Consider the following 24,687-nt stretch of genomic DNA (forward strand, 5'->3'; position numbering starts at 1 on the left):
GCTGCCAGTGAGCGTCTGAAGAGCTCATGCATTTCAAAAGTAAGGTGCATTTTCTAAACCCCAGGCTGAACCTTTTACCCCAAGTGCTGGGTTAGTTGGGATTCCCTCCCACATTCGAGCTCTTGCTGTTAGCTACTAAGAGAGGACACCTGGGCGCAATGGCAAGAAGAGGGACCCCGACGTGTGCTCCAGGAGCTCAAATTGTGTCACTGAGGTGTGGGCCTTGACTTCGTGTTGCATTAAGTTGTCAGCCGGCTCACTCTGTGTGTGCATGACCCAGAACAGCATAAGCATTTTCGTTCGTCTAAACTAGGAATCCACATAAACCGCGGAGTCCTTTGTGAACAGCCATGTGGTGTCCATTTCGTTTCCATGGTCTAGCGTTCTGTTGCTGAAGGCCTACGGCTGTGACTTAAGTCTCTACCCTTGCAGACTGTGTAGCCTTCAGGAAACCCGAGTGCCTTACACGGCTTGTAAACACCACCTGGGAGTCAGGAGGGAGGGTGGAGAGTGGCTTCGAGGCACTGATAGTTGGTCAGCTCTTGCCATCACTCCGTCATTGAACCCTTACGGTGGGTTGTGTTATTACACAGTGATGGATTTAAGTTTAGGCTCAGGAAAATCGTATTGTGAATATATGTATCAAAGCATATATTTATTGTATCTTTTCTAAAAAGCTTTATTGTAAACTTATGCAAAAAGGAGCAGAACTTGGTTTCTCGTGGCAAAGTGCCAGGCAGTATTTGTGTTCAATGAAGCGATCCTTCACACCCCCTCTCTAAACACGTGACCTTTCCGTTCAGTGCTAAACAGTATTCCCAGGCTTAAACTAGGTTTGTATGGTGGTCAATTATAAATTTTACACATATTTTTGTATTGTGGTTCCTATAATATATACCAGAGAATTTTTACTTATTTGTAAATTATTGTACAGTTTTAATAAAACCTGTTTTAAATCCTAGCTCAAGGTGTCTCCATGAATATTATCAAAGTGTGAATTTATTATCTGTGTTAGCCTTTCCTGTCTTTACCACCTGGCCAGCAGTGCCTCTTTCCATTCCAGAAAGGGAATTTTGAATCTTGTGCCCACTGGGGAGGGAAGCACACACCTTACCTGCAGCCTCTTCCAGAGATACCTAAACTCATTGGAAGGACAGTCCTTTAGTAGAAAGAATCTGGCAGCTACTTGCCTAGAGTGGCAACCAGGAAGGTCTCTTCCAATGGCTTTATCCAGTATGTAGCATGGAGAAGAATTCAAGTAGCTAAGGAAGGGACAAGAACTTTGGTATCTCAAACAGTTGGCTACATCCATTGTGGAGACTCTCACATTGCGGAGGAGTGGAGGTTTACGGGTGCACTTGGGGAGTGGGAGGTCCCATGGCAGGTGGGAAGGAACCCGGATGACAGGTCCATGGGCTCCCAGTAGAGTGTCATAGCAACTTACTGTCCCAGCATGTGTTTGAAAGGAGTTGACTGAGTGGACAATGTGAAGGTGGGGGTCTTTTTGTTCAAAATCCATCATTGGAGATTCCACAGTGACAACAATGATTGTCCTGTGACCTTCTGGACTAGGGGTGTATCTGAGAGCACCTCTTCCCTGTCTCATCGCAAATCCTTGACCTTGGCTTTAGAATAGGCTGTTCTTGCAGATCCTTAGACCCTCTTCTTGATCATGACCCAGCATGGATGCTCCCACAGCACTTGGAGTAGAATAGACACCATCTTCATGGCTCTCACCAGGCATTCTGAGTGTGGGGCAGAAGTTGTGTCCTGAGGGCAAACCACCATGGTCCTTTAGGATAGTAGGCGTCTCTGGTCCTGTCCAGCTCGTTCAGCACCCTCTGCGCATGGACAGCATCAGTTCAGAAAGGCATCTGTGGGAGAGACTCTGAGGCTGCAGCACTACCAGTTCCATGGGTCCTGCAAACAGACCTCATGCTGACAACACCCGGCCTCAAATCTCCCACTCCCATCGTGATGGCATCGTGTCCCTATGTGTCTGTGAAGCCTCTGGCTGAACTCAAACTCGGCTGCCGTTGTCTTCCCTGCCTTGAGGACGCCATGGAAAACAAGAGGCTACCAACGGATGCAGCACTTGGCAGGGCAGAGATGCTAGAGTCAGCAAGCTACACCGGGAACCACGTGACCCCTTGGAAGGACCCCGAGGGTCCAGCAGAGATGATCCAAGCAACACAACCTGTTTTCCGGGCCGCCTAGCGTGGCCCCAGCCAGCGGGAGCCCAGCAGGTAGAGAAAGCAGGAACCAGGCTGTGGGCAGGATGTCGTACGGTGTACCCGAGAAAGACCAGGTGTGTGTCTGTCAGCTATGGGTTCCTCTGGATTTCTCTACCCTTTTGAGTCTCCACCTCCGTCTTCCCCGGCAGTCCCCAGCCCAGCCCTTTCATCTCTCTCCGTCTGGGCTGTTTCTCTCTGTCCCTCCAACTTGTTCTCTCCCTCCTGCCCCAGACTGGTGTGGCCTGCCAAAGAACAGTATGCCTAGCCACCACGGTTCCGTGGTCTCGTCAAGCTAGGCTCTTGCGTTCCAGCCTGAAGCCATTCCTTAAAGATGTCTGAATTTTGCTAGAGATACCAAGCTAGATTCCGGCTCCTGCAGAGCCTCCGCCCAGATGTGAGAATTGGTTTTGAACCCTGGAGCCTGGGGTGCCTCAGGCCACCACAGAACAAGGCTAGGTGGGGCCAGGCATCCCTCCTATCCTTCCCCAATGCAAACTTCATACATGTTGGTCCCGACAGGTCACAACCCATTCTTCTCCACTCAGCACAGGCGGAATGGGGTTCAATGCTCACAGTCTGTGATCTCTAGGGTGCTTTTGGGGGAGGGAAGGATAGAAGGAAAAGGAAAGGGGAAGGGAGAGAGGGAGAAAGGGAGATCCCGTGCAAGCAAGCACAAACGAGAGCGGGAAGGAGGGGCCCGGATGCAAATGAAATAGGTAGGCGGGGCCCACATGCAAATGAGTTAATCGGAGCCCTGCGCCCGGCTGGCTCACTCTTGGACTCCCTAAGCTCCGCGCGTGTCCCCGCCGGCAGGTCCAAGCCCGCGCAGCCCCTACCGGGGACTCACAACCCTCCCGCGGATCAGGATGTCCTTCCAAGGCAAGAAGAGCATTCCCCGGATCACGGTGAGTCGAACCCCCGCCCCCGCCGCGTCTGGCGCCCCTTGCCCACGGCGGGAGTGGCTTGCAAGCGCAGCCGACGATCCTCCGGGCCCAGCCTGTGAGTCCCACGCCTGCTTTAGTCCCCGGCCAGGCGCCAGCCTTCCCTCTCCTCTCCTTCGTCTGCTGCCAGCAGCGGAGAGAGCTCTCCAGGCCGCGTGGAACCCATTGCTCAGCCGGTGCACAGGCCCGCGGTCCGCCAGCTCTCAGGACTCTGGTGGTTGACTTGGATAGGCGGGGTGAGCGGCCTGCTACCAGGAGCGTAGGTGGCCAGCTTCCTGCCGGGTCTGGCGTGGGGCAGATGGGGATCAAGCGGACATTGCCTGGAGTTCTGTCTCCAGGATGTTCGGCGGTCGCAGCCTTTGTTGGCCCCGGGCCTGAAGGCACTACGATGTCGGATACTGTTCCTAGAGCAGCCCGTGGGCAGCCTACCCCCTGGACGCGCCGCTTCGGTGTCTTTAGTGCTTTGTCCGAGACAAAGCGATTTAGCCCTGACTACTAGATCTGGTGCCCCTGGAGGCCCCGAACCCCCGCGCGAAGCTGGGTTCGGAGACTCCACGGGAGGTGAGTACTAACTGACCGCTCCTACCAGCATCCCTGCAGCACTCCCTTTCAGGACAGACCTCCCCAGAAGCAGAAGGTCAGTGTGTCCACCGGGCCGGCCAGGAAACAAAGCCTTCCTACCGGAGGGGGGTGGAGGACGGCCCAAAGCCTGGGAGGAAGAGAGGGAGGCTCCTGTGGTCAGCTGGACCAGGTCAGGAGCTCTAGGGGGTCTCTAAAAAGCTCTGGACTTGTTCCCAGCCTAAGAGCTCTGGAGTCTAATTGGGGAGGTTAGCTTCCTAGCCTTCTGGGGGGAGTCCTCTCCTTTAGGAAAAAAAACCCTCAAAGAGGAAAGAGGCCCCACTTATAGGGACCAGAATTACTTCCTGCCTCTTGACAGCCTACTACTCCTAGGGATCCAGGCCTGAGGAGGAAGTGCCATTAGCCAGCTGGCAGTGTGTGGAGATGGTGCTAGCAGATTCCTGCCTAGTCAAGCGGTTCTGTTCATGGAGAGGGAGATGGCTCGAAGGAACCTCCATCCCCCACTCTTCTAGATGGGGCCTATCACAGTATGACTTGTTTCCCCAAATTCATGAGGACCCCAGAATGCAAATTCCACTGCCTGAAAACAGGAGCCTAAATAGGGACCCCAGAACTCAAGATTTCTGGCTCAGTGGTTTCTTCTAATGGCTGAGTTTTCCTAGTTGTTTTTTTTGTTGTTGTTGTTGTTGTTGTTGTTTTTTCTGAGAATGGCTAGAACAAGGGGGAAGAGGAGGGGTGTGGTCCAGAGTAGCAGCCCTGCGAAGTGGGTGGATGCAGTAGGCCTAGGTAGACACTAGTGCTCAGTGGGGCTGGTCGCTGAGCAGCTACAGACATTTGAAGAGAGACTTGAGCTGTAGCCAGGCTATGTATGGTCAACAGGCTACTTCCACCGTGGGCCAGACGGTAAGTCCCTTCAGCTTTGTGTCTGACCGTACCATGTCTGTCTCACTTAAGGACTCCTGGGCAGGGTGGTTTCATGGGCATGAATGAATCTATGAACTTCACCTGTAGACACTGACATGTGGATTCTGTAGAATGTTTACAAGTTGTTCTTTTCACACACACACACACACACACACACACACACACAATATAAAACTTGAAAACTCTCTGTGATTCTGTGCTGTACAGGCGGAGGGCTGGGTGGTGTGGGCTGGGACATAGTTGCCAGGCCTTTGGAAGTGTGTGATAGTGTTAGGCAGAACAGGAGAACCCAGAGAGTTCAGTCCAACACTCGGCTGCAGGGCGGAACAGAAAACTATACAAAAGACCCCCCCCCCCCCCCACACACACACACATATCCTTGCAGGCTCACAGGGCTCTGCTTGCCACACTCTCAGCTGCTTCTCCCGGCCTCAGACGGATGCTATAGCAGAGCGGAAGCTGGCCTGGGCCTGGCCCAGCTGCCACATGGGTCACAGAAATTTAGGCCATGTGTCCAGGCTTCCTTGTTCAGTGTCAAGTGCTTTCCTGCTTAGTTCTCAGGTAGAGTTGTGGCTCATGATGAGCAGAAAGGGACATCAATAGGTCTCCCCTCTCACATGTGCGCCCCCATTTCGTGAGTGTTTCCACTGTTCTCCACCAGAGCCAGGCCCTCAATTCTGAGGACTGTGCACAGTTAGTTCATCCGCAGTCTCGGCTTCCTGCCTGACCCATCCCTCCTGGTTGGTCCTCGAAGTGTCTGTCTTATGGGTGCTAAGCACTGGAACCAATCAGATTCCGTGCCTCTATTTTGCTGAAGTTAACCCACAGGGAGCTGTCCTTATCCACAAACCCTGTCTTCACACACGTGAATGTCTTCACACTGCAGCAGAGCCTGTGGCCATTTGATCCACCCCTGCTCCCCCACCTCCACTGCCCTCCCACTCCGGCTGCCCCCCCCCACTCCCTCCCATCCCTTCACGCCCATGGCCTCTCTATCCGTCAGTTCTCTCCATCAACTCCCAGCCCATGTTTTCTCATGCTTATGTCCATAAACACTGGCTAAGAGCCTCTCACCTTCCTGAACAACCTATGAAGCCACTTAAACAGCAATTGTGCCCCACTTTCTATATCATAATCTGTTTTTCTCCTGAGAGCCCAGGTGATCTCTGTATCAGTCATAACTGATCTAATGCTCTGTCCCCAGTATCCTCCCATGGACTCCAAATCCTGTATGTCCCAACCTGCACAGCTCCAATTTCTGCTCTTGCTCTTCCCACTAGCTGTAGCCCTTGTGTTCTTTTGAGAACCAACCCAAAGGCTTTCCTGCCTCAGGGGCCTTTGTACAGCTGCCTCTAGACTGGAACAATTCCCCCCCCCCACTTCTGTCACATTGCACGAGTGCCCCCAGAAAAGCCCTGTGATGCTCAAGGTGGCCTGAATCCCTCTCACCCTATCTCTGTGCTCTTCTCTGGGTTTCAGTTTGTTGACCTGTGCCTTGGTGGAGAGTAGCAGAGACACACTGCCTCCATCTGTCTATCCCTAGACTGTAATCTCTGGAGCCAAGACGAAAATGTCTGAGGTCTGCTCCGCCCCACACCTTCTGATACCACCACAGGCCTGTGGCATTCTTATGTATCAGCCTGGCTCTGTTATTGCCCTCCTAGCTTTGTCAGTGCAGGTGGGAGGAAAGCACGCAGGTGCCCCTTGAGAACGGTTAGGTCACCAGGTTTTCCCTTAGGCCCATCTTATTTTCTGATATTCAGATGGCAGGTTTCAACAAAGCAGCTGCTTCACCATACGTTCACCAACACAGCCTTGCCCTACTGTTCCCATTCAGACTCCCCCTCCCCCTACCCCGCCTTCCGCATCTGCTGAACAGTTAGTGCCGGGGTCATGTTGGACACTGTGCTGAGCACCCTGTTAGGAGTACTGTAAATAAACCTTTGAGCTGTTTCTTATGGCTGCAAAATGCATCCAAACATCTCAGTCATTCTAAGGGAAGAGGTTCCTAATGGTCCGGAAAGTCTCTTGACACCCGTTGTTTTGCCTCTTGTCAGAGTGACCGCCTTCTCATCAAAGGTGGGAAGATTGTGAACGATGACCAGTCCTTTTATGCTGATCTGTATGTGGAAGACGGCCTGATTAAGTAAGTTTCTACACGGGGGCGTTTATAGATATGTGTGAAATGTGTGAACGTTGGTTACCTGGCACTCAGGTGTCTGCTTTGGGGTGAGAACCATGCAGACGCTTTCTTTTCCAAACCCCTGACCGTGGGAACCATCCTGGAGGCATGCCAGTCTTCCCAGATAGTCACGAGTCCTGGAGCAACACAATGGGACCAGTGTCCGTGTATCTTCATGCTATCACCGCACTTAGGACAAGTCTGGTCCCCTGCAGACGAGCAGAAAACACTGACCTGCTCTCTCCTCTGCTTGGTGTGTCACGGAGCTCCGGTACGGGTGTGCAGACAGCAAAGAGGGACTCCAGTTATGGTCATTAGACAGCAAGCAGGGGCTTCAGGGGAGACCAGGAGGAGAGCCATGTTGGCATAGCACTGGGCCCTACACACTGCCCTCCTGAGATAGCAAGTTTTATTCTCTAGCATCTGGGCCCCCAGCCTGCTTTTTTTTCTCATGGTCATGACGCCAAGCCCTCGCTTCTTAGAGCCACTGCCAGGGAGCGTGTCTGAGTTCTGATCTGAGATCTCTATGAAGTGATGACTCTTTTTATTGCTTTCAGACAAATTGGAGAAAACCTCATCGTCCCTGGGGGCATCAAAACCATCGATGCTCATGGCCTGATGGTACTGCCTGGGGGAGTTGACGTCCACACCCGGCTGCAAATGCCTGTGCTGGGCATGACCCCGGCTGATGATTTCTGTCAGGGCACCAAGGCGGCCCTAGCGGGCGGGACCACTATGATACGTGAGTGTGCAGGCCACTTGCCAGGTAGTCGTGAAGCCTTGAATAGCACACTGGCTCTGGTTTCCGTGCATATTTTTGTGTTATCACAACACTTAGTATGAGGCTGGGCTTCTGTGGATGCTTAGGCACGCTGGGACAGTGTGTGACCCATCTCCTTGTTGCATGGAGTGGTTTCCTCGGTTCTGTTTCAATATTATAACTCCATCTAAAATTCCGGGCTTCTTCTGAGCCAGCTGCCCCGGCTAGCTCTAGGATACTGTTAGGCTCTGGATAAGCAGATGTGGGCCCACTTATTCCTTCCATGGGGCTGGCTGCTGGCCAGGAACTGGGGTTCAGAAATGCTGGTGCTCTGAACCAGGAGAGTTGAGCCTGAACCTTGCCTCTAATGTCTGTTTGAAGTAAGTTCTTGCCTGTGTTGAGAATTGAGGCTGTGGTGTTTGAAACAGGACATTTATACTACCCTGTTTGATCCCCTCCTGTGCACATCTCTATTTGGTCTCAATATTATGACCCCACATACTCAGGCTTGTATGCCTTCTCGGCAGGAGGAAAAAGTCTCTCCTCTCCTCTAGAGTCTGAGGATGAAAGATTTACCACACACATTTCTTTGTACACCTGAAACACAGCAAATACTGTCCCCGCTGCTACTAAGGAGTGCCATTCAGGAGACTCCGGGCACTTCCCAATGACACTCAGCCATTGCTACAACCACAGCTTGGTTTGGTTCACTCTGTCAGGCTGAAGGAAAACAAGCAGCAAGGTGGGCCACCTCAGGCTCCTGTGGCTCAAGTACATGCGGTGGGCCAGGTGAGCCAGTACAGCTGCTCTGTTAATGCCACCCGTTTGGGAGGTGTCTCCAGGAGCACAAATGGCATGCACACAGGGCTGGAGCATGGGCTATGTCGTGCATAGGCCTGCTCCCAGGGTCCTGGCTGGTGATCTGAGGGATGGATAGATGGGATGGAGGTACAGGGAGTACGGTATGGAGATGAGGCAGCCACTGGTTCCTGAAGTACATCATTTTGCTTAGTAGCCCCTCTGAGCTCTCTCCTGGTGCATCCCAGGCTTGGCCAGTGAGCAGTGTTTGGACTTTGGAATGGGAGGGAGACAGCACAGTGGCCATGTGCAGGAATGATTTGTACTGTTGGGGGCTTGTGGAGTCAGTGAGGCCATGGAAACTGACTCAGTGGAGGAAGTTTTCTAGAAACATGCATGTCCACAGGGTCAGCACTGTGGACAGCTGACAATCCCCTTCCCCCCCGCCCCCCCACAGTCACTGCTGTCCCCTGAGGAGCTGAGGTCTAGGAAGTGGGGGGAGGGGCGTTGAACTCAGGTCTGCCCAGGCCTGCTCAGGCCTGTGAGCTGACTGGAAGGAAAGGAAGGTGGACAGGACCTCCCTTCGCTGTGTCTTCCTCAAACCCCAGTCTGGTCTCCAGAATGTGAAGACAAATGTGAAACCCTTAGAGACAATAGTGGGACACCTGGGCCAGGCTTGGGAACCTGGCTGGACATGCTGCCCTCCTCCCCCCTACAGTGGACCATGTGTTTCCCGAGGCTGGTGTGAGCCTGCTGGCAGCCTATGAGCAGTGGCGGGAGCGAGCCGACAGCACAGCCTGCTGTGATTACTCCCTCCACGTGGACATTCCCCGCTGGCACGAGAGCACCAAAGAGGAGCTGGAGGCCCTAGTCCGGGACAAAGGTAAGTAGCAGGGACGGGTGGGGGTACCTGAGGACCTCTGTGCCTACAGGCAGACCGAGTGTCCCCTTCTGGATCTCCTGGGATTTTCTGCAGGCTGCCAGCCTGAACCCAAGGCAGGTGTTTAGGAATTGAGTTGGAGAATCGCCCAAGGTCAGCTGTGCTCTCAGAGGCTCTGGACGAGGGGGGCCCATGCCATGAGCACATCCTGTAATTCGTCTTCCCACAGACACTGCCCTGACCATGCTGTTCTTGGCTCTCTGTTTTCTAGAAAAGAAATGCCAGAAGACAAAGAAGTAGCCACATTTACCATCACTTGGGGGCTTTCTCTTAAGAGGTTCTTTTAGGCTCTGTATTGAAACGGACTCATCTGTAAATAAAGATTGACCCCATTCTACATAATCATCCTAATGTTAAAACCACACCAGAGGTTCTCAGTGGGCTTGACAAAGTCATACCGCACTGGGTGCTCACCTCACTGCCTTCCACGCGCTCTCTGTAGCTCACAGAAGAGCATACCCGTAAGGGACACTGCTGCCTGTCTGCTATGACCCCAAGGCCATCTCCTTTGGTTTGTGGTTCCCAGAGAGTGGCAGCCCTCACATTGGTGCCTTTCGGGGCATAGGACCCACATCTCCTCCACCTGGGTATAGTGGACTCTGCTACCCAGGTAGCAGTTAGACCCCTGCAGCTTCATATCCCTGACCCAGGTGCCTGCAGAGCTCCCTCTCCTTGTTGGGATTGCCTTCTAATCAGAAATTGTCATCAGACATCACACACAAGTTATCACCTGTGAGGATGGCACAAGGCGACTTGGCTTTTCCCAGTGTGGTCCACATTATTATTTTTTTTATCCAGCAAGGGAGACAGCGCCCTTGGCTGGGTGGGTTTGGGGCTGCCTTCAGGCCTCAATGGACCTTCATAGGTCCTGGTCCTGGGAGGTAGGCAGATGCTGGCTGTCCAGGAGTTAGAAAGGCTCAGCCTTGCTTCTGATTGGACTCTACTATTGTGAGCATCAGCCCCTCTTCCTCCTTCCTATGTGTCTGAGATCCCAGCCCTGAGACTCTCCTGCCCCTCGCAGAGTGTCATGAACATTCACTATGAGCTGTGGTATCGTGAAGCAGGACTCAGAACCTGTAGGCAGGTGACATGCCAGATGGCCCAAGAGAGGCTCCCCCAGCATGCCAGGCCTGGTTGCTTTTCCTGAACACAGCATATGGGACTTGGGCCACAAACAAATTGCACTACTCTGTGTCCTGCAAGAGTGGAGATCTGCCTGAGAGTTGGTGGTGAGAGCAGGTATATTCTTACCTGTGTGCCCACTAGGTGAGCAAACAGTCCCAAACGTGAGCAGCAGTGAGGCAAATGGCTGGGGCATAGCCGACTCTATCCACGTGACCTGGCTTGTTGATGGGGAAGACTTGCCTGCAGGATGCTATGCTATCTAGCACAGCTTCTGTGGGAGAAATGGCCCTGTCCCTGGTGTTCCTCTCCAGCGGCTGAGCCTCTCTAGCCTCTTTTCCAGGTGTGAATTCCTTCCTGGTCTTCATGGCATACAAGGACAAGTGCCAGTGCACTGACGGTCAGGTGAGGCCAAGTTCAGATGGAATGAACAAGTGGGGTGTCTTGGGCTGTTGCTGGAGAGACAACCCTACAAACACGGGACTCTGCCTTCTTCACAGATGTATGAAATCTTCAGCCTCATCCGGGACCTGGGAGCCTTGGCCCAAGTGCATGCAGAAAACGGGGACATTGTGGAGGAGGTGAGAGAGGTTATACCACCCATGGGGGTGACTGGGTAGGTCAAGCTGATGCCTAGTTTGTGAGCCCCAGTGGGCAGACAAAGCTGGGTGGAGTCTTATGAGAGCTGTGACCTCTCTGACACTTGGATGGGAGAAAGGAAATAGTAAGTCAAAGGTCAAACAGCCCATGAGTTAGGAGATCTTAAAAGACACTGAAACCACAATGTGGCTTTTTCTATGATGGTCACAGATCTTGCCAAAGTACCCCTGCCAGTCTCCTGGGAGATTGCAGTGTGACATCCAGGGTCAGGAGGGGCAACCGGGGCTGGCTGCCTACCAATAGCCTGAACCTTGGGCCAGCCTTCCCCAAGCCCACTCTGCTATGCATTCTTTGTGGTTGCTCTATTCTGGGATGGTCAGAGGCCCAGGACCATGTTCAAAGTATGGGGCTTGCTGGCAGGCAACTCATGTCCAGGGTTTGGGATCCTTGGGACTGGAGCAAAGCGTCCTATTGGTCATTTAGGAACAGAAGCGCCTCCTGGAGCAGGGCATCACCGGCCCTGAGGGCCATGTCCTCAGCCACCCAGAAGAGGTAAGTCAGCCCTACTGAGTATACCATTTCCCCCCTGACCCTGGGCTAAGCTGGCCCTGCTTCATGGCCTGAGCCATACCTTGCTCATCTTGTTCTCACCTTGTGGGCTTATGCAATGACCACTTGTCACCCCACGACCCTTACCTGAGGCAAGAAGGCAGTATACTTTGGGTCCCGAGAACTGAGTGTGTCAACCTAGATGCTAGACACTGGGCCGTAGGCTGGGTTCTTGCTCCAGCAGAGATGCATGCCCCCAGTGCCTATAGTCTCGGGTGATCTTTGGGTGTCCCAGAACTCACCTGGTCAGGAAGTCTCAAGGCTTCTCGTGTTCTGACTGTCCTCTCCCTTCACCATCTTCAGGTAGAGGCCGAGGCTGTGTACAGAGCAGTCACCATTGCCAAGCAGGCCAACTGCCCACTGTACATCACCAAGGTGATGAGCAAGGGAGCGGCTGACATGGTTGCCCAAGCCAAGCGCAGGGGTGAGTGCCAGTGCTCACTTCCTACGTGTTCCTAGCCTCCCTGAGCTCTGCTGACAATTGAGGACCTCTGGGCACTAAGGAGGAGAAGACCCAATGAAAAAGTAGGCCTCTTCATGGGGCACCTACTTATTTGAGTCCTAGGGGCGCAAGCTCAGGGGAAATTTAGGAGCCCTGTGTCCCCATGAGGGATGGGGCTAGACCTGAGTCTCCAGCCTTGTTAAAATAATAACTGCCTACTATGGGTCTTTAGCAAACTGGGGCCTTGTGTATCTGTTCCCAGGAGACCCAAGGGCAGAATTCTCTGAGTATGTATCTAAGAGGGGTTCTTGAGTCCACAGGAAGTCTCACTTTCCTATTTGCCATGGGTTCAGGAGCTGGGTGTCCACATTCTGATGGCTAAGGGACTCCAAGACTGTAACACCTAGACTAGCTAGAAGCAGACACCTATGTCCTGGCAGATTCATAGCTGTGGTTGCCAGGGGCTAGACTGTGTGGCTCACAGAGAAGCTGTGAGCTCAGAGGGCCAGAGAAGCCCCTGCGGTCACCAGGGTACAGGAGAGGGTCACAATTGGGGTGTAAGTCCAAGGTCATGCGTAAAAGAGGCAGCATGTTCAAGAACAATGGAGAATCTGGAATCCATTTTCCCACCCAGTCTCATAAATGAGACCTCATTTCCTAGTCCTGCTTTGAGACTGTGGAGTCCCTGGGGTGGAAGTGGATGCATACAGGGACAAGTTTTCTTCCCAAAGATTGGCACAGAAACCCACCATGTTTACATGGGAGAGGATCAGTAGTGTTGCCAGCACAGGATGAACAGACCCTGCAAGGCTTACCCAGGAGCCTCAGTACTCCTTCCAATTAGCTACTCTGCAATAGGACCAGTCCCTACTCCACTGAGTCTGGGGCTCATAGGAACAGCATCAGCCTAGTTCAGAGCTCTGGTACAAGGCCCAGACCTCTCTGAGTCTGAACTGACAGGTTTAATTGGTTAAGTCCTACTCTGTGGCCCAGCGGGAGTGCCCAGCAGTCTGACCCTCAGCAGAGGTTGTAGGTATAGAAAGGATCATTGTCTCAGCTGCTGTACCTCCCAAAGAACCACTCCACAGGGTCAGCGACTACTCAGGAACTCCAGAAAAAAGCACAAGTTTTTCCTGGTCATGAAAGCAAAGGACAGAGAGGTAGCCATGTGAGACCCATGCTGTGGGTGCAGGTTGCTGGGGTGCCTGCCATAATCCTTGCTCACTTTAGGGGTGGTCGTCTTTGGGGAACCTATCACTGCCAGCCTGGGCACTGACGGCTCACATTATTGGAGCAAGAACTGGGCCAAGGCTGCGGCCTTCGTCACGTCACCCCCTATCAACCCAGACCCTACCACCGCAGATCACCTCACCTCCCTGCTGTCCAGGTGAGAGCCATCCCACCAAAGCTCTGGTCAGCCTGAGGCCTCCGAGTCTGTGCTTCCTCCGGGCACCCCTTGAGGAATCCCAGGCTTCTTCAGGAAAGCCAGTTGGGGAGGTACAGGGCTCTCTGGTCCCAGCTGGGATTCCCCCACCCCTACGCCCTTCTCTTGGCCCCTCATAAGTCTGTCCATGGCCTTCATATTGTACCCACATTGTCCATTCTCTCCTCTCTGGACTTAAGTACCAGCTCAGATCCCTCACAGCCTTGGCTGGCTGCCTAGGAGGCTGGAGCTGACCCAGCAGTGGCCAGTTCTGGAGGGCCTGTCCCTGGGCCACTCTGACCCTGGCTTGTTCTCAGTGGGGACCTCCAGGTGACAGGCAGTGCACACTGCACCTTCACTACTGCCCAGAAGGCTGTTGGCAAGGACAACTTCACACTGATTCCAGAGGGTGTCAATGGTGTAGAAGAGCGCATGTCTGTGGTCTGGGAGAAGTGTGTGGTAAGCCTGGGCCTGGGGGGGGGGGGGTTGTGGCAAGGGCTGTGAACAGCGTGCTGTGGGGGGACCCCGCCACCAGAAATGCTCATGAGAGAGACCAGCCTTATCCCTTCAAGCCTTAGCTTAGCCATCCCTGGCACCTAGATTCTCCTTGGGAGGATATTATCACATCCATAGATAACCCTCCCTGGAGGTTAATGTCATATTCATCACCCTGCACACCACAAATATGAATTGTTATATGTTAATGAAAACCTTTACATTTTTGAAAATTTGAATGAAATGACATAAAATGGAAAGAATTCATTATAGCCAGGCAGGGTGTTGCAGGCCCATAGCCCCAGCACTCTGGAAGCTAAGGGGGGAACTATTTGGAGTTTAAAGTCAGCCTGAGCTACACAGGCAGGCAGGCAGGTATGTACACAGGCACGGGTTTAGAAGGTAGGTCTCCCTCCTCTGCATGCTGGCCCCTCTCTCGAGATCATCTGCCACGCGTAAAAACCGGGGTGACTGTCACAGTGTCTCAAGGGACATCGGTGTTAGTATCAAAGCATCCTCATTTATTCAGAGAGGCAGCGAGAAATGGGGCTGTGGCCACAGAAGCAGCCACACCGCTAGTCTGCCTTGGCACTGCCATTGGTGCCCTGTCTGGGTGGGCATTTGTACCACTATTGTTGCCATGGTGAGGCCATGGCTGGAGCCCCTCCTGAGCTTGGGATACCCCATGACATCCGCAGCCCACCCTCCCCCTCAGCTGGCTCTCTCGCTTCTCAGGCTTCAGGGAAAATGGACGAGAATGAGTTCGTTGCTGTGACCAGTACAAACGCTGCCAAAATCTTCAATTTTTACCCCAGGAAGGGGCGTGTGGCTGTGGGCTCTGATGCTGACCTGGTCATCTGGAACCCCAGGGCCACAAAAGTCATCTCTGCCAAGAGCCACAACCTGGTGAGAATGCCTCCCTTCTCAGCAGGGCCTCACTGGACCTGCTTTCCAAGGGAGCTACCAGGATAGGTGGGCAGGTGTCCACCCTGAGTGTGGCTCAGTGGGCAGCCCTGACCTAGACAGAGCACATCTGCCCAGCACCTCACTCAGCCGGTGTCTCGGCTGTTGTCCCCATGGGTGTGTGACTGGATCTGTTGACCCATCCTACAGATAAGGAGACTGAGGCAGAGGGTGCCACACCTGTCTAGGCAAGGACGGGCAACCCCCCTCCCTCTCCTCCCTTTGACAGCAGAGGAATGCCGTGACTTGGGGTGCTGGGTTGCTGAGAGTCCTTCCTTCTGTGTGTCACTTGTCTCAGTTGCTTTTTTTTTTTTTTTACTGGGTGGGGCCTTAGCACAGCGCGTGCAGATTACCTGTAGTGCTGGCCAGCTGCGGGGGGGAGGGAGGTCAGGGCTGAAGGAAGCTGCACCTGTGGGCCTCTCCCCAGAACGTAGAGTACAACATCTTTGAAGGAGTGGAGTGCCGAGGAGTGCCCACAGTGGTCATAAGTCAGGGCAGAGTGGTGCTGGAGGACGGGAACCTGTTTGCCACTCCAGGGGCTGGCCGCTTCATTCCCCGGAAGACGTTCCCCGACTTTGTCTATAAGAGGATAAAGGCTCGCAACCGGGTAAGAGGCTGACCCGGGCTGACAGGACATCGAGTGGGTGGAAGGCTTGGAGTTCCAGATACAGTCCGTGAGCTCTGGTGTGAGGTTCTGCCTCCTGGCTGACATGGCTTTGGAAGGCAGGGTGGAAGCCGTCACTTGCCCAAGGCCTACTAGATCATTGCGTGTTGTAGGGGGAGTGGCCAGGAGGCCAGTGGCAAGCCTGGTCCTCCTGTGCCTATCATCAGCTGCCTACTTGGTGATGGTGGTATATCCCTTTGGTCACAGTGGTCTATAGGAAATATGGGTATAAACTCATTTATAATCACCTCCCTCCCTGTGTAAATTCCCACGAAGATGCTAATGCGGTCCAGAGCACATCACCAATCTCCACTCCCTCTGAGGGATAGGGCAGGAATGGAGACCCTAGAAGGAATCTATAGAGGACAGCTCTGTATGAGGAAGGCCCAGTTCCATTTGCAGAGGGAGAGGGGACCATGGATGCTCACTGTCATCTGCTGTGCAGTGACACCCCTTCCCCTTGCCAATAGGATCTAGTCCTCCAGGGCTGGCTCAGACTACACTGTTGAGTAGGCCCAGGAGCCCAGAGGGGGGTGTCAGCCAGGAGGACAGGCCCATCTGACGTCACTCTTGGGATCACTGGTCCATGCTGGGGCCCTGGGAAATGCCTCAGGCTTTGGGAGCCATTTTCAGGGCAGGCAGAACCTAGAACCTCATTTCCATGCTGCCTCCTGACCACAGTTGGGACCTGGATCTGGCTCCAGTTCCAGATGGGGCTGCTTTGCTCTTGAGTGGCCTTGTCTGAATGTTTTTGTGACTGAGGTTACACTGATCTCTCTCTCTCTCTCTCTCTCTCTCTCTCTCTCTCTCTCTCTCTCTCTCTCTCTCTCTCTCTCTCTCTCTCTCTCTCTCTCTCTCTCTCTCTCTCTGTGTGTGTGTGTGTGTGTGTGTGTATTTGTGCACACTCAGGAACTCCTGAGAGGCACAGGTGTAACCACATGTGTCAGCTGATTGCTATGCAGGGAGAGCACTTAAGAGATGTGTGAAGCTGTGTGTGCTCCTCTATGCAGGGGAGCATGGGATTACTGAACTGGGATGAGGTGGGGTGCAGAGCAGATAAGCAGGGTACTACCTTCCATCACCTTAACTGGCTAACCCCCCAGCTTTCTCGGCCCCACAGCTAGCAGAGATCCATGGTGTGCCCCGAGGCCTGTACGATGGGCCTGTCCATGAGGTGATGCTACCTGCCAAGCCAGGGAGCGGCACACCGGCTCGTGCATCCTGTCCGGGCAAGATCTCAGTGCCACCCGTGCGTAACCTGCACCAGTCGGGGTTCAGCCTATCTGGTGAGTTGGGTCTGGACATGGGGTAAGAAACTCTCCTGCCAGGTCCAGCCTGTGCCCAGAGGGCTCTAAGCTCAGCTGGGAATCCAGGCCTGCCCATACACAGGGCTCATCTCAGGGGTGGACCTGTGGCTAGCCAGTGTGGATACTGTAGAGTAGAAGGTACTGACCTTGGTGAAGGGCCTCATTTGGGATCTTATGAGAGGCAAAGAGGTGTGCACCCCTCCTGTGGAAGCCCATTTCTGTCCCAGCATTTGCCTTTGGGGAGTGCTGTTGAGGTGAATGAACCTGCATCTTGAATCAATCTTGGAGAAGACATGTCAGCCCAGAACTTAACATGGAAAGAGAGGTGTCACCTCTGTGGGGACCCAAGCTATAATACAGCTTCCTCAGCGCCACAAGCTAAGAGTCACCAGTGAAGTATGAGGCATGGATCTGAGCTGTGTCCTCAGCACTTGGGGACACTCTAGAATCTACCTGCCATGTTGACCAACAGAGTTGCTTTTACTGAGTGGCTTCCCAGTCCCCCATCTTGCCTACAGACCAAAGCCAGACCACCTCCACCACTTTCCTCACCCTTGAGGGGGGACTACATTGCTATATTGTCTTTGTTATTTCCTCTCTCTCTGCTTGGGAGGTGATATTAGTTCCTGGTCACTTGGTAGGATAAGCTGGAAGTCCTTCAGAGTCCAAGATCACCGTGAAGGAGGGGCAAGCTCCCGCTATCACCAAGGGCCCACACAAAGACCAAACAGGGCAGGCTTCCTGGAGGGTTGGCCTTTGCCTTCCTGTCCCCACAGACTGTAGGGTCTTTGCCTATACTTTTCAGCCATACGGATAAGCAGCCTGCCTGGCCACCTTGCCCTATCAGCCTTGGCTTTGGGGAGAAAACCCACCCTGGGTGCACATTGTATGAGGTTACATAGCTTCTTTATGGTCCTGGTTTAGTGGGTACAGCCAGCCACTAAACCTTCCCATCCTTACCGCACTTACTTGCCCTTTCTCCAGGTTCTCAGGCTGACGATCACATCGCCAGACGTACAGCTCAGAAGATCATGGCACCCCCTGGAGGACGCTCCAACATCACCTCTCTTTCCTAGACTTGGGGTCCAGCACGCGGGTGCTTTCCCCACTGGCAGGGTGTGGGGACCACTCACTTCAGTTAGCCTCTTCCTTCATAGATGTTATCGTGAAAGGTGCTCAACCTTGCCCTCCTGTACCCCATAAACTCTCCCTGTGGACTCCCAGATCCCACTATGAGGTACCCCCTCCAGAGGGCTGAATCCAGGGAGAGTTCACTGCCAGAGAGAGAGGACGAGGCATGGCAGTGAGCTGGTGCCTCTTGCCCACCTGGCCTTACCCGGAAGGCCCTCCATGAGAATTCTCTGCCTTGAACCTGTGAGCTTTCTAGGGTCTGGGACTAGGCAGGGTGGGCATTTGCTGCTGCCTCCCTCTAAGGAATCACTGCCCTGTGGAAGCCCACAAGCTTCCACCAGCTCTGTTTCTAAGGTGCAGCTACCCCTTGGGGGGCCTGTCCCCCTGACTGCCCTGGTGTAGGGAGGAGAGCGGGCGAGTGGAGCCTCCGTCTTGAGGAGCTGCTGTGACTTCAGGGATCCACCAGTTACTCAGTGCAGGGTCGCTCCCTCCCACATAGACACTTACAAGGACCAAACCTGAGCTCCTATAGCAGCCCCCTCTAGGGGGTTTTATGATCCCTTAGCTAAGACACTTTCCTTTTCCTACAAACTGTGTTTCCATAGGTTTATTAGAGTAGCAGTTTTGGAAACCATAGCCAGGGATCTGCATGCTGCTGTACCAGATGCCGGCCACAGGCCACCGGCCACGCCTGGCGTGAGTCGGGTCAATAAAAAAGTCTGGGTTAGAAGCTGCCTGTGTGTTGCCAGCCAGACTTCCTGCCCTCCCAAGCAGTTGCACAGGGACCAGGGAGCCCCTTCTGTAGCTGCCACCTCTGGTCGGCTGCATGCTGTCTAGCAGAGTGGTCTCTGCCTGTTCTGGGCCATGGGCATGGCTGGATCTGAATGGTGGGAGGTGGGCTTCCTCCTAGGGTCTTGGGCTGTGATCCTCAGCCAGATGGTCAGCAGGAGGACAGCCATGTTCTGACTGGCCGGACTCGAACCACTCCAGCTGTGATGAGGCAGTGAACGGAACACTGAGGCGTACTCTGCAGGTGGGATGTGGTGTAACGGGCAGCCCAGGGGACCAGGGCAGGCGCTCATAGCCGGGCCCCACCCCTGGAAGGCAAGTGGCTAGGCAGTTCCTACCAGTGCCTTCTTGGGGTTTGAATTGCTGGGCTAGCCTCCTGGCTGCAGCCTCTTCTCATGGAGGTGGGTGGGTCTCAAGTTCTTTATCTCAGGCAAGGGATCCCCCCAGAAGCAGGAGGTCTTTCCCACACTGCTTGTCCCTTCTCCCCTCAACAATCTATTCTCAGCAGCAGGAGCATGTCCGTGCGGAGCTGACTGCGCTGTGGATATCCAGGACTGTCATAAAGTTTCTCTGGTCCTAGCAGCAACCCTACTGAAGGCCCAACCTGGCAGCCCTGCCACTGTTTTGGGAGGACATGTCCTCTGGGCCACATACACATGATTTTTTTTTTTTAAGACCCAGTCTTATTATGTAGCCTTGGCTGTCCTGTAGTCCCAACTGGCCTTGAACTTAGAGATCTGCCTGCCTCCCAAGTGCTGGTATTCAAGGTATGCACTACTATAACCCAGCAGCTTTAGACTTAAACCCTGGGCTTTGGTCAGCTGCTGTGCAGTGTTTTTTCTGCTTCCGCCGGCAAGGACAGGGGTGATGAAGAACTCTACATCCCTGCCACAATCAAAAAAGAGAGTGCAGTCTCACCAAAGTCACCCCTTACACACTTGTACAGACCCCCAGAATTATTCCCTTGGGTGTGCCTGACCTTGCCAGTTTTTCACTCAGAACCTGGCGACCTGAAGGGGCTGCAAGGAGGTGGTAGTGACCTGGGTACTTTGCTGTCCATCCGCCTTTGTGTGCCGTGCTGTACCTCTTAGGCGTAGGCCTCACTGGGAGCCCTATGGTTAGCCAATCCCGCTGGGAGTGGGGGGTGGGATGGAACCAGACAGGGCTAGGAGCTGCCTTCTCAGTCCTGGGGTTTTAGCTCCATTCTCAGCACAGTCAACAATTCAGACACTGTGGTCACTTCAGAGCCTGGCTAGGCAGGAGGACAGCATTTACTGGGATTTACAGGAACCACAGACATAGGTACAGATTCGTTGTATGATAACCAGGTTGGCAACTGCCCTGAGAGGGCACCATTCGTGACGTGGGATCTCCCAAGTGAACACACACAGGCCTGGGAAGCCCTGGGCTGGAGGGGCAGAACTCATCCTTGGACAGGAGAAGCCAGGGAAGTGGTTTATTCAAACTGCCTCTGTGACCACGGAGCCCTGGGGCAGATGTCATATTTTAGGATGTGATCCTCCTGCCCAGCCCTGTAGAAGCCATGTTGTCTGGTGCTACTCTGAGGCTCCTCAGCTTTTGACAATTACCGCTTGTCTTGGACCTTGAAATGGCTCTCAGCTGCCCACTTCTGGTTTCTGCCAATGCTGGGGTAGCCACTGCAACACCACTGTCCCGTGGCACCCGCTCCCCGGCTGCCCCAGCCCAGTAGACCTTCTCCAGGAAGACTGCAGGCACTGGAGGTCACCACTCCACAGGCAAAGGACATACAGAGCAGGCGACACAGCAGTTCTTAAGACTGTAATTCTCAGAGGTGAAAACTATACACAAATTGCAGAAATTGCCAGAGCAGTGTGTATCTCTAGAAAACATCCTTCGCCATCCCACCCACTCCCTCCCCCAACTCCCACCCTCCATGACATATCAGAATCAGCAAGGCCTGTTCCCATCCCCACAGCCTTGAGCAGCAAGCTCAAGGACATTCTGGCCAGGCCACAGCAAAGACTGGCCACAAGGCTATATACAGCCAATTCCAAAAGGGTCCAGAAATTCAAGGGCTCCTGCCCCAACGTACCACTCTGGGCATCTGTAATCTGCCAGCCTACAGTTAGAGGGGCCCACCATCATGATGGCTGCGTGACTCCCTCTATGTTGCAAATAACCATTGTCTAGGTACCAAGGGTCCTCCTTGCCCAACCACCTCTCTCCATGGGCACCCGTGGCTCCCAGCAGTTTCACCATACTGACAGCCTTGCGGGCAGGCTGGGCGGTCAGGCCTTTGCTCCACTGCTGCCTCCTCTTGGCCGTCCTGAGTCTTCAAAGCAGCCTGAGAGAGAACTGCCCTTGGACGCGGTCCACTTGGCCTAGCTGCTCCCAGATGAGGGGCAGATGGAGCCACACATGGGCAGGGCTGTGGGCTCTGGCTCACTGTCTGCGGTGGGATCTGTCATATCTGCAGTCTCAGAGCATGGGAGAGGCTCGTTCATGAGTTCCTGGCTCCTCTTCAGCCTGGGGGTGGGGGAGAAGACACCCAAGTGGATCTATGTAGCCCACCAAATGGCACAGCCTCTCTAGCATCCCCGGGACCCACTGATGCAGAATATATATGGCTTTTCCTGGGACCCATGGGATGCGTCCTTCAGGGATGTGGTGTGGGATGCCAGGAATGTCCCTTGTTGGAAGCCCTGTTCTGGCACATGCTGGGAACACAGGGAGCTGGACCATAGATACAGATGGTGCGACCATTGGAGGTATGGGAGGCTCAGCCCTCTGCTGCTAGCCACAGGCTCCACATGGCAGCTTATTCAGAAGAAGCCGAGGGAGCTCTAGCTCTAGCTTGGGGCCTGTTTCAGTGGGCAGTGCTGGAACAGCTTTTCAAAGAGCGTGGCCAAGCCCACAAGTCATCACGTCCTCTAACCACAGGGTGGGGCCAGTGTCCTCAACCAGACCCACATTGCTTATGCCTCTTCCCCAGCCTAACACAGAGCCACCGCCTCTGGGAAGACCTCCCTGCTTCCCAGGCAGGGGGAGTGTTGACCCCTTTCTTAGGCTCCACTATACCAGGCTCTCTTCACTGAGGCAGATATTAGCAGTCTGTGACCTGGCACTAGACAGCAAGGAAAGCTTTTCTGAGTGACCCAGCAGCAGGTGTGACTAAAGGGGCCACCAGGAGGTAGCTGGCTCTGGTCTGAGCCAAGTGTGTCCCTGTCCCTGAGATTCTAACCCCTAGATCTGAGTTCACCCAGAATGTCCCCAGGGAGCCCCTGCAGGGGCCTGAGAAGAGGCTGCTCAACTTGATCTTCCATATCCACTGCTGGTTCTTCCCCGAGAGCACGGACCAGGCCTTTCAGGCCACGTGGCTGCTGGGACATCTGTGGTGTGTAAGCCCTGTGCCCCACTATGGCCTCTCACATACATACACTCACTTTTCTCTGTTAAAAATCACGAAATCTTGCTGGATGGCATCCAGACAGTCTTGCAGGTAGTCATTCTCCTGTGGACAGAAAGACCGTCTCGGTGACTCGTGCTGGATGCCAGGGCCAGTTCCCAAGCGCTGCTCCGACCACCATCTCCTGAGCTCTGGGAAGGCAACTCCTGGCTTCTGGGGAGCTCTGCTCTTCAGAAGCCTGGATCTCCTACCTCTGAGAGCAGACGCACCTAAGACCAGCTGTGGGGGTGGGCATGGCAGGGCAAAGACACCGCCTCGACTCTCCTGTACTCACTGAACCTGTACCCGGCCCCTGTGTGTGTCCCTTCCCAGAGAATCTGGTAGGGACCCTGAAGGCCCTACCTCAATAGCCAGCTCCACATACCATTTCTCCCCCAGAATCTCATTTGTGTCTCCCAACAGCACAGCCAGGCTCAGAGGTGACGGGCTCTCTGGGGGGAGGGGGGCCTACACAGCACAGCTAATGGGTACCAGTGAGAACCAGGACAACAGCTTGGGAGAGGGCTTTAGGGCCATGGATGGGCTGTAAGTCAGAACATGAGACTCAAGAGCTGTGTCTCCAAGAGATTTTCTCCCCTGGCTCGGAATCAGTTTCCTGGTGTGGGTTGGGTTTCAAAACACGACAGGATGATTTTTGGAAATCTGGTTATGGGGTTCAAGGAAGAGTCCATATCATCTTGGAAGAATGCGGAAAAGTGAAAACACATGCCTGGGCGGACTGAAGATTAAAGGTCGAAGGACATACAAGATGGCCATGTTCTCCTACCACAGGGTGATAAGCAACAAGCTGGGGAGGGGGTCCTAGGATAGGAGATATTGCTAGAACCCATCTCCTTGTGCCCATGGTAGTGATGGTGCATCCAAGAAGCTGAAGCCCAGGGGGGCACACTGAGTCAGGAGGAGCATGTGGTAATAGCCAGCGGAACCTGGAGTTCTTGGTGGTCAGAGAGGTCAGAGTTAGCTAGGCAAAAGCTACCAGCTGCCCAGGGGCAGGAGGCAGAGCTGCACACCTGCTTTCTAGATCCAATATCTGTCCTACAATCCTTTACCTGGAAGGGGTTCGGTCCCCTAAGTGGGAGAAGGGATAGGTTGCAGCAAATGCATGCTGTGGGGACCAGGTCCCTACAGTTGTCTCCACAAAGGGGGTGTCCAGTGCTTAAAAGTCTGCTTAGACCTCAAGCCCTGCTCACAGAGCCCAGTGGCCACAGACCCACCCTTTCTCTGGATGCTGAAGGCAAGACCCCGGTAAGGCTTACGGCATCTGTCAGTGCTGGCTTTCCCACTAACTCGACCTGTGGGAAGCAGCTGTTATGATGAGGGGTGGAGGAGGCAGATGTAGGTTGAGAATAAAGTGTAAGTTATGCAGATCAGCACATTTGAGGGACCCAGTGTGTAGCACGGTAATAGGAGTTAACAATGCTGTGTTGTATACTTGAGGTTCCTAAAAGGATAGATTTGGAAATTCAGCCTTTTCCCCAGCTTCGCTTTGATGATTAGTTACCATTTTTTGCTTGTAATAACAGAGCAGTTTGTACACCGCAAGTGTCTATAGCTTTCAGGCCAATGATTCCTAAATAAAACTGTTTTTTAAATAGCTGTTGTAGGGGGCTTGGGCTAAGTATATAACACATTGCAATGCTGGGAGGCAGAAGCAAGCAGGCAGATCTCTGTGAGTTCAAATGCAGCCTGGTCTACAGGACAACCAGGGCAATCACACAGAAAAATCCTGTCTCAAACAAAAAACGGAAGGAAGGAAGGGAGGGAGGGAGGGAGGGAGGGAGGGAGGGAGGGAGGGAGGGAGGGAGGGAGGGAGAGAGGAAAGAAGGAAAGAGGGAAGGAAACAACAAAATCACATTGCAAAATGCAAGCCTGAGGATTAGGAGTCTGATTCCCAGCAGCAACTTAAAAAGATAGGTAGGCACGATAGCCCATCTGTAAGCCCAGTGCTGGAGAGGTAGAGGCAGGGGATTGCCGGGGCAGGCTGGCTAGTTGGACTAGCTGCATCAGTGAGCTCTGGGTTGTTCAAGAGATCATGCCTCAGGAAGTAAAGTCAACAGAGTGAAAAAGATATAGGACATCAAATTCTGTCCCCTCACCGTATACACATGTTCCCACATACCTGCACACATGTTTGCTCCCCACCGAACATTCACATTAAAAAGCAGATGTTATAATAAATACCCCAGGACCAACCAGCCTACACAATTACCAAGAAGCTTGTCACCCAGGCTGAAGTGACCAAAAATGGCTACAGTCAGAGACATTCATCCTCACCTCTGTCTTTCCATTACGGTGTCTCACAGATTTCCCATTCTGTTCATAAGTCATTCTGTAAG

At 53.6% G+C, this 24,687-nt stretch overlaps 2 protein-coding genes across 2 annotated transcripts in view; one reads left to right on the forward strand and one right to left on the reverse strand.

Moving 5' to 3' along the window:
- The first annotated feature begins 3,100 nt into the window (after window positions 1-3,100).
- Window positions 3,101-18,059, forward strand: Dpysl4 (dihydropyrimidinase like 4). The gene is made up of 14 exons (XM_038338338.1): window positions 3,101-3,139; window positions 6,736-6,824; window positions 7,418-7,602; window positions 9,137-9,301; window positions 10,824-10,885; window positions 10,981-11,061; window positions 11,564-11,632; window positions 11,993-12,113; window positions 13,362-13,518; window positions 13,872-14,013; window positions 14,785-14,955; window positions 15,440-15,619; window positions 16,797-16,962; window positions 17,968-18,059. The coding sequence occupies exons 1-14, from the start codon at window positions 3,101-3,103 to the stop codon at window positions 18,057-18,059; spliced, it is 1,719 nt and encodes a 572-aa protein (XP_038194266.1).
- A 3,207-nt stretch (window positions 18,060-21,266) lies between these two features.
- The window catches only part of Stk32c (serine/threonine kinase 32C), an 84,463-nt gene continuing 81,042 nt past the window's right edge, over window positions 21,267-24,687 (reverse strand). The window contains exons 11-12 of the mRNA XM_038344682.1: window positions 22,329-22,396; window positions 21,267-21,411 (exon numbers count right to left, since the gene is read on the reverse strand). Of these exons, the coding sequence (XP_038200610.1) occupies window positions 21,267-21,411; window positions 22,329-22,396 (213 nt within the window). The remainder of the gene's footprint in view (window positions 21,412-22,328; window positions 22,397-24,687) is intronic.

Source organism: Arvicola amphibius, chromosome 1 (assembly GCF_903992535.2).
Source record: "Arvicola amphibius chromosome 1, mArvAmp1.2, whole genome shotgun sequence".
In the NCBI taxonomy this organism is placed as follows: Eukaryota; Metazoa; Chordata; class Mammalia; order Rodentia; family Cricetidae; genus Arvicola; species Arvicola amphibius.